Below are 8,828 nucleotides of genomic sequence, written 5' to 3'. Positions count from 1 at the left end.
TGTTTATTTACTTTGATTAGGCGTAAAAATAGTCAATCTTTCCCTTCTGATTAAAATGTCTTCCCCAAAAAACTACATAATGCACCTTTAATTCAGAGGACGGGAGCAGCTTTGGGCAAAGTTTTGGATTTTAAATATATATTTGCACAAAACACTGACGATAAAGACTGTACTTTAAACTGAAGGGTATTGAGTGACCATGTGATGGGCTCGTACAGGGGGAGGGAGAGCGCACGGCACTTCGTTTGATTGTGTAATCAGAGAGTGCCGGCTGGACAGAGGAGGTGGGCGGGTCCACAATGAGTCGCAAAACTGAATGCCTCGCCCGATTTTGACACGCAGGGTGCACTTAACCAACTAATCACCAAAAGATGAGTTTATCTTCAACTTTTTGTCCCGCATTCATTGAAAAAAAAAAAAAAAAGACAATGTGCTCATTCCTGACAGCTGCTCCCCCTCCAGCTGAGGTGTTTGGTGTCTAACATCTGTATTTTTTTGGATCCATTGTGGGTCACCTTCTCCTCTCATCACTCGGCTCTGCTTGTTTGCAGGCGGTCATGCTTTTGCATTTGCACACGGAGCGAGCGGTAGTCACAAGGCTGCCTCTGATTTGCACCCTGACTTTGGTTTAATAAGAGGATGTCCAGCGGGGCTGGTGAACACTTTGGAGACAACAAGGGGCTGAAGATCACAACTTCAGTGTGGATGCAGTGACCTACATCTGTGTCAGATGTACTTTTAAGTTTTAGGTTTTTTTTTCCCCGTCTTTTTGTTTCAGTCTGGGCATTTTTTTTTTTTTTTAAATTCCACTCTGAGGAATTTCTTTACATCTGATATTTCTCCAAGAAGTCAGTGATGTTCAGGAAGAAGGATCCAGAGAGAGTTCCCCTGGTGTCAGAAGAGAGGAACAAATACGCCACTGTGGGAAGGTAAGCTTTGATTCTTACATGTACAGAGGGACATGGATGATCTGTTTTAATCATGTATCAGAAATCTTTGATTTATAAATGTATTTGTGTGTTTATCTGTAATTATTTAATGAGTTTTGTTGACACACACACATCACATAATGCCCACAAACCTTTAAGTTGTGTAATCCATTGAGGTGGTGGTGGTGGTGCTGTGGGCAGTGTCTTTGCTCACGCTCCCCTTGTTTGTGAACTGCTGGGTTTTCCACACGAGACTGGAGTTAACCCCCGAGGAAGTGGTTAATCCTGTGGAGGGGAGGAGGAAGTAGCTGTGTGGCAATCAGGCTGATTTCTGGTGAAGCTCTGATCACCTTCTGATGGCTTCTTTCTTAAACCCTCATGCAACTGATAAAAAATAATAATTTTAACTTTCACTGGGTTACATTCTTCAACCAGCATCAGTCCTGATAATAACTACCAAATATTCATTCATTTTCAGGATTTTAACCCTTTGAATGCCAGTTTGTTTACTTGTTTTTTTAAAAATATATATAAAAGTTATTTTCCATATACTTAATAAAAAGTATTTTTATAGCAGTTTTTGACATGGAACATTTTTTTTGCGTCAAATATCTCTTTTGCATGAGGGTTAAAGGTCCCTGCCACCTCTTCTAGCTTCAAAAAGTGTCCTGGAGACCTTATTTTCCTCTGAGAACAGCTTGTTTGTTCAGTTATGGACAAAATAAATATTTCTGACTCATTAATATTGTAAATATTAAAATTCTGAGTTTGAATTTCAATCTCCAAAACTACCTAGTGCTCCTTTTCAAGTTGTGCTCAGTTGCTGCACCCTCGTCGTCTTTTGTCCAAAGAGGAATCAACAACAAATACAAAAAAGTGATTTTTAACTTTAAATAACAATTTCTAGTTTATATATAAACAAGTAGATCATAAGATGACACTTGGACTGGACCCTTGTTATATTTTTTGTGCGGTTTTATTTGGTCGTCCTGGGTGTTTATTCCTCCAGAAGGTCTGGCTTTGCACCTGACTCTCACCTTCAGAGCTAGCTAGGTGTAATTAGTTGACACGATAATAAAAAAACACAAATAATTTGTTGTACCCCTAAAACATGTTTAAGAGTCAGCTGTAGGAGATACGTTTTTTAAGGATAGTAGGAACTGTATGTTGTACAGATTGTTAAATGTACTACTGGTGATATTGAGGCTATTCAAATAAAACTGACTTGACAAAATAATCACAAAGCTACTGCTCAACTTCCTGCTTTTGTCTGTTTTAATGTACGTGACCAGACAGGAGACGTTACAGATAGACGGCAATGGCGTCATCAAGCATTGCCACGACAACAGCCATGCACAGGAGGACCGCGAGCGAGAGAAGAAAGTTGCCAGGAAGAGGCTGTATGTGGTTTCTGTCATCTGCCTGATCTTCATGATCGGTGAAATCCTCGGTGAGTCATTCCGGTTTTTCTCACTTTGTTTAATCTTTAATCCCTGATTCTTATCTCTCTGCCTCTCCTTTCTTTAGAGCAAGTATATTTCCCTTTATTCATCACTGTGCCAGTGACAATCTGATGCCTCCTCTGTCTGACACCGAACAATAAGCTGTTTGATTTTAAGTCAGTCAGTCACATGCTTCTCTCTTTCACTATTTTCTTTCCTTTGTCTTTGTCTCCTTTCGCTTCCCCTGCTTCATGTAGTACTTGTAATTTAGTACAGATGTTTGGTCTTCCTTTAAGTTGAATCTGAAAGACTTTGATCACTTGAGTTTGAAGAGAAATGTCTCTTGAGATGAGGATAAATTGTGACTTCTTAACCTTCAATATGGCGCCACTGTTGAAATCCCCCGCCACAATAAAAGCCTCAAAAGCTGCATTTGTGACGTGAAACGTGATGTCAGTGACGTACAACGTAATGCTTCAGATAAAAGTCACAGACGAGTGTACCCGTGTTTGGAAAAACCTGTGTTGAACCACTAATTTTGGTGGAAAAGTGGCATTATTCACATCAACATGTAATCCAAGCCATGGATATTCCTTATTGTTTGTTGATCATGATGCAAAAAGTTAGTTTACAACAATGAAGCTCTAGTCTTGCTTGTCTTTGCTTCCTTACTCTCCGTCGCCTATTGTCAATCCGAAACTACTTCGAACCTTCTTGGGCCTTATTCACTTCTTCAAACTTTCCTCCTGTCTCTCTTTGTCTCTCTGTTTTGAATTTGGTTCGTATTACCTCCCACACAGGTATAAATCTAGCATTTCAGCAGCACGATAGTATTATATTTAAATACATATATTTTCTTTCCTGTAGGTGGGTATTTTGCAGGCAGTCTTGCGGTGATGACAGATGCCGCCCACCTGCTGGTGGACTTCACCAGCTTCATCATCAGCCTGGTTTCCCTCTGGCTGTCCTCCAGACCTGCCACGCACAAGCTCAGTTATGGCTGGCATCGTGCAGGTACAATACTCGGGGTCATCCCTATGTTCCCACAGCCCAATGGTCCCACGGCCCTATGTTCCCACTTTTCTAAGAATTTTGGTTTAGGGAAGGGGAAGTGGTTAGGGTAGGAACTTGACACAGGCAACGTAATACTTGAATAGCAAGTACTGACAATACTTTAAGACCTATGTCTCTACTGTCCACTCTTACACTAAATTGTAGGCTACTTGTAGGTTGGCTATGATTGCTAATTAGCCTGAAATGCTAATGGGTCTTGCATAGTAAAAGAACCACCTTGAAAAGCGTGTCTATCTATCACTGGAGTTGAAATGAAAACGCAAAAATGCTTCACATTTCTTTGTCCTTGGTGGTACTGACAGTAAAACCACAGACTGTCATGTGTTGTGGCTGCTGAATCACATGGAGGTGAATTATTTTGGCGCATGGTAACTCGCCTGAAGACCATTTCTGTGAACAGCTTGTAAAACCGAAAACTAGAGCAGACTTTAGACTCTCTCTCTGCACTGAATGTTAATACATGGATTGTACAATTTCCCCAAGTCTTGTTACGCAACTGTGTAGTTTGTAATTTGGAGTTGGAAAAACCTGCAGCTTTCAGTCAGTATTTGACCACAGTTCTTGTTGTTTTTCTCCTGATTTATATTCCTCCTGTCTCTCCTCATCTCCTCACCCATGCAGAGATCCTGGGTGCGTTGCTGTCAGTGTGCACCATCTGGTTGGTAACAGGAGTGTTGGTTTATTTGGCTGTGGAGCGCCTCATCAGCGACGACTACTCCATCGAGGGCACTATCATGCTCATTACCTCTGGTTGTGCCGTGTTGGCTAATATCGTGTGAGTAAAATAGTCTAATTTATACAGCTTTTATCATGCGTGCCTTTTTTGAATATGAATGATTTAATACAGAGAGGTAGTTGTTTTGTTTCTGTTGTATCTCAGCTGATTACTTTCACACTTTGAAGATACTTTGTTACTTCTCTCAAAAGCATGGCCCTCACCCTCCACCAGTCCGGTCACGGCCACAGTCACGGCGGTTTCAGCTCACATGGACACGGACACAGTCACAAAAAAGGAAAAGGACCTCAGATCTCAAACGGCCACTCGCATAACAACCATGTTGACTTGGAGCAAGTCGATCACGGTATGTTTCTACTGTACAACTTCTTTATTTTGAACTGTTTAATCCCCCCTTGCTCAGTACTTGTCTGTAGTATGACTGACCATACACCGTAGGGGGGGTCATAATCCATTTTAATTACATTATAACGGATTATTTAATGAACTAATGAACTAACCAATGTATAATTATTTTTAGTGTGGATTTTACGGAGCTACTTTTCTTTCAGGAGCGAGGGCTCAGCAGGCCAACGCCAGTGTACGAGCGGCCTTCGTCCACGTGGTGGGAGATCTTCTCCAGAGCATCAGCGTGCTTGTCAGCGCCATCATCATCTTCTTCAAGGTTAGTGAGTCTCTCTAGGCGTGCGCAAAGTCTGCAGAGTGAAACTGTTAAACTTTCCCCACCATAAAAACATGGCCTGATTTATTAATTCTTGCTTTATTTTCAGCTTCCATCTTTGTACCGTTCTGTATTTTCAGTGCTAAAAACACACTCACCCTTGAGGAATGTTGAACAACACAAGGCTGTGGCTGTTTGCAGCAGGAAAGATGGCGCCGAATTTTCTGTCCACGTGCTGTTTTGTTGTTGGGTGGTTGTTTGCAGAGTGTTTTTGGTGTCATAACTGTAAAATTATGAGCTTCTTTTACATAAGTACTACAACATTAACAGTAAATGTGTACTTACAGCAGAAATAAACATGTTCACAGCCTGTTACAAAAAACGGTTTTGGTCCTACAGCTAATTTCCCCGTTCTTCTGACGAAGACAAGCTCTTACTTGTACTTAACCTTAATTTCCTGTGTCATTTTTTTTTTCTTTTAGCCAGAATATAAGATGGCTGACCCCATCTGCACCTTCCTGTTCTCCATATTTGTCTTGTGCACCACCTTCACCATCATGAGGGATATTCTTATTGTCCTGATGGAGGGTATGGCTTTCATTTTCTGACAACATACAGTGTTTGGACATAACGTTTGCAGATTTCTTTAAGTCTGACATTTACACTCATATTTTTCTCATCCATGACTCAGGTACTCCGGCAGGTGTGAGATACAGCGAGGTGCGGGACGGTCTGCTAGCAGTGAAGGGAGTGACAGCAGTCCACAACCTTCACATCTGGGCCCTCACCATGAACCAGGCTGTACTGACTGCACACGTAGCTATAGGTGAGAAGAGGCTGCAACATATTCTCCTGTGAAGCGATGAGCTGTCTGCATGATTTAACCACATTTTTACTTTTTAAATTGTAGCCATACGTCATGAATGAATCGAAACACGGTCAGTGGGCGCATCGACCAGAGATGTGGACTCGAGTCATTGTATCTTGGACACGAGACGACTCAAATCACTGTTTTGACGACTTGCAACCTGACTTGACAGAAAATAAATGACTTGGACTTGGAAGTAAAAGACTAGTGACATGACTGGAGACAAAGGTTTTTGGTGTCCACAAAGTTATGTTCTCAGTGGTAATGGAGCGGTCATATGGATCGCAGAGTGGTTCGATCTTGTCAAGGTTGAGCAGTCGCAGACATTCACATGTCAGCCAGACAGTAAGTAACAGAACCAAGTGACTTGAAAATGTGAGGGGACCCGGTAGTGAGGCTACAAGGTGCGAACATAGATTCTCTCCAAGTAAAGTACTTTTAAGTGGTCTTTGAGGGAGGACATGAACGGGTGAGAGCAGAGCCTGTGACTCTCAGGTCAATCCCAACGTCCACACTCACATACTCACAGACTTTGAGGTTTGTCCTTGGTAAGTCCACGAGGGTTTAGGGGTGTCCCACTGTCAAACTGTTAATACCATGAGGGCTTTCTCGTGGATATTTTAAGCCCTTTAAGGCCACTTTCTGCAGACTTTGCCTAAGTTCATACGGTCGGAGTTATCATGGGTTACCAAAGGAAGCCCAAAAACCTCTGATTGATTGAAATGTTTCTATCTGTGTCTATGTTTGCTTCTGGTTTTTATTATAAAGATATATTTCATTTATTTTTTTTGCACACACATGAGATGAGATAAAATCAGATCATTAGAAAAGTCACAGATGTGTCAGGAGAGGTCAAGAAGCCATCAGGTTTAGACCTTAAATGACACGACCCTTAGAGAAAATATATTTGAAATGTAAAATAAAGGTAAAGTGAAGCGCCACATAGCGCTGTCTCATTCCTATTATAGCATTTTCGGCTCTTTGCAGACTCAGAACACTCACCAGGTGACGTCAGCTAAGTCGGTGAGAGCTCAGTGCTTGAAGCCTTAGGGGAGGACATTGGGATTGGGCCTCGGCTCTCTGAAGGTAGAGAACATGTAAAAGAGTTTTTCAGGGTCGTAGAAGGAAGATTGACTAATGGACTGAAAGAAAGAGCTTGTAGCTGCAGAGAAAGAGGAGAGATTGATAGGCAGGAAGGCCCTCGGAGGATTTGGACTTCCATTTTCTCTCAGCTGCCTGTGGGGTGGTTCAGCCATCGCACACCGAGTCAGACAACCGTGGGGCTGGAGAGGTTAGGACAGCCGACTCCCAGGAGTCTAAGAAAAAAAAACCCCAGCCTTGTGCTGTGTCTGCTGGGTGTGTAAATAAATAGGTGTGGGTTTTACTTTCTGGTGTGTAATGAGCACATAGACTTTTTCTATACTGTCTATGACTCAATATCGCAATCTCGAGGGGCTGCTCGTGCGCCTCTGGACTTCTTCATCTCTTTCTTTCGCCGAAACAGTTTTTAATCACATAAATATTCAGTATAAACACACAAGGTGACTGACATTTGTTTCCATTTCCTTCTTCTCTCCTCCACAGATGAGTCAGCGGATGCTCAGACCGTACTAAGAGAAATGACACAGGCTTGTTTCTCCTCCTACAATTTCCACTCCGTTACGATTCAAATGGAGAGACAGGCCGACCTGAAGCCTGGATGTACGCTGTGTGAGGACCCCAAGATGTAGAACCCGGCTTAAAATACTTTACACGATCCCAGCAGGGTGAGGCCAGGCTTTGATGAAACTGGTGATAGTTGAGTTGTTCTGCACTGCTCATTGACCCTGGGGTCCTTTTTAAATTTTACTGTGACATTAATGCCAAATTCACGTGAACAAACAAGTGCCTTTGTGCTGACATTCTCAGAGAAATGTTGATATTGAAATAAGTGAGTATGTGCCTCAATGAGAGACACAACGCCTCCTCATGATGTAAGTGATTTTAGAAGAACGGCTCCCTTTCCTCATCCTGTGTGAAGTATGAACGCGTCCAAAACTTTAATATTACGAGTTGTCTTTGCCGTTAAGTTTATCCAATGCACTGAATCTCTACATTCTCCGAAACACTTTAACTTAACTTTTACTGTCTTTGATTACCTTGTGGCATCAGCGTAAAGTACTGTGTGTTTGACAGTTAACCTACTGTATCAATGTAAGACAAAGGTTAAAGTCACAGGCATTTGCACACAGTCTGGTATGTCAATAAGTGGACTACTACAACAGCCACCTCAGAAGTACTGTATATGGAGAGCATTAAGTGTATTTTAATACATGAGTAAAAAATGTCTGTACATTTGTAAGGTACGAGCTGAAATGAATTATTCAAAATGAAATAAAATATTCCTTTTTCACATATTCTCTCTTGCTTCTAAAGACTGATTTACAGTATCATAAAATCCCTCATGAGGAAGCTCTGTATCTGTTTAACAGCTCAATGCCGTCATGAAAAATGTATACATGTAACTGGTTTATATTTCGCTAGCAACCCTGTTCCTGTCAACTTTTTGCTTTTATTTTATTCATTTTATTCTTGTCATGTGACCTTTTGGCGAGGTTACTTCCTGATGATATTTTACTATTCACTCCTTGTACAGCTTGTGCATGTAGAAAATCCAGTCTGAATCAAAATCAAGCCAAATCATCAGCTCCATCAATGAGAGCTGGATCGACTGGTTGAGTCTGCCGGGTCTGTTATACTGTTCATTCACTTAATTCATTTATTAATTAAGCATTTTATAATATAATAGATTTATGAAGCATTAAGTTATGTAATTATTCATTAATTTATTGAACAATTTTGTTTCATAATTATGTATTCAATAATTTATTTAGACATTTAAAGGGGCACTGTGTAGTTTTGGACAAGAAATTTAAACTCAAAATTTTACTATTTACAATATTAATGAGGTAATAATACAAACTCATACAGAGGAATATAATGTTTTTCCATAACTGAATAAACAAGTTGTTCACCGAGGAAAATAAGGTTCCCAAAACGCTGTTTGAAGCCAGAAAGGTGGCAGGGTCCGCCACACATAAACAAAGTAAAACAGTATGGAATTGTATTGTATTTTAAG

The 8,828-nt window shown here is 41.0% G+C and overlaps 1 protein-coding gene across 1 annotated transcript; it reads left to right on the top strand.

Moving 5' to 3' along the window:
* Positions 1-313: 313 nt before the first annotated feature.
* slc30a8 (solute carrier family 30 member 8) lies at positions 314-8,106 on the top strand. The gene is made up of 9 exons (XM_073483876.1): positions 314-929; positions 2,222-2,379; positions 3,239-3,385; positions 4,067-4,220; positions 4,373-4,527; positions 4,733-4,845; positions 5,325-5,430; positions 5,534-5,668; positions 7,295-8,106. The coding sequence occupies exons 1-9, from the start codon at positions 856-858 to the stop codon at positions 7,438-7,440; spliced, it is 1,188 nt and encodes a 395-aa protein (XP_073339977.1). The 5' UTR covers positions 314-855; the 3' UTR covers positions 7,441-8,106.
* The last annotated feature ends 722 nt before the right edge of the window (positions 8,107-8,828 follow it).

The sequence above is a fragment of the Pagrus major genome, chromosome 16, assembly GCF_040436345.1.
Source record: "Pagrus major chromosome 16, Pma_NU_1.0".
Taxonomy (NCBI): domain Eukaryota; kingdom Metazoa; phylum Chordata; class Actinopteri; order Spariformes; family Sparidae; genus Pagrus; species Pagrus major.
The sequence above is the reverse complement of the archived record's forward strand: the minus strand, read 5'-3'. Positions and strand labels throughout refer to the sequence as shown.

Coding starts and splice junctions, on each gene's coding strand:
- slc30a8 (XM_073483876.1), top strand. CDS start 856: ATGTTCAGGAAGAAGGATCCAGAGAGAGTTCCCCTGGTGTCAGAAGAG. Junction 3,386..4,066: donor TTATGGCTGGCATCGTGCAG/GTACAATACTCG, acceptor TCACCCATGCAG/AGATCCTGGGTGCGTTGCTG. Junction 5,431..5,533: donor TCTTATTGTCCTGATGGAGG/GTATGGCTTTCA, acceptor TCCATGACTCAG/GTACTCCGGCAGGTGTGAGA.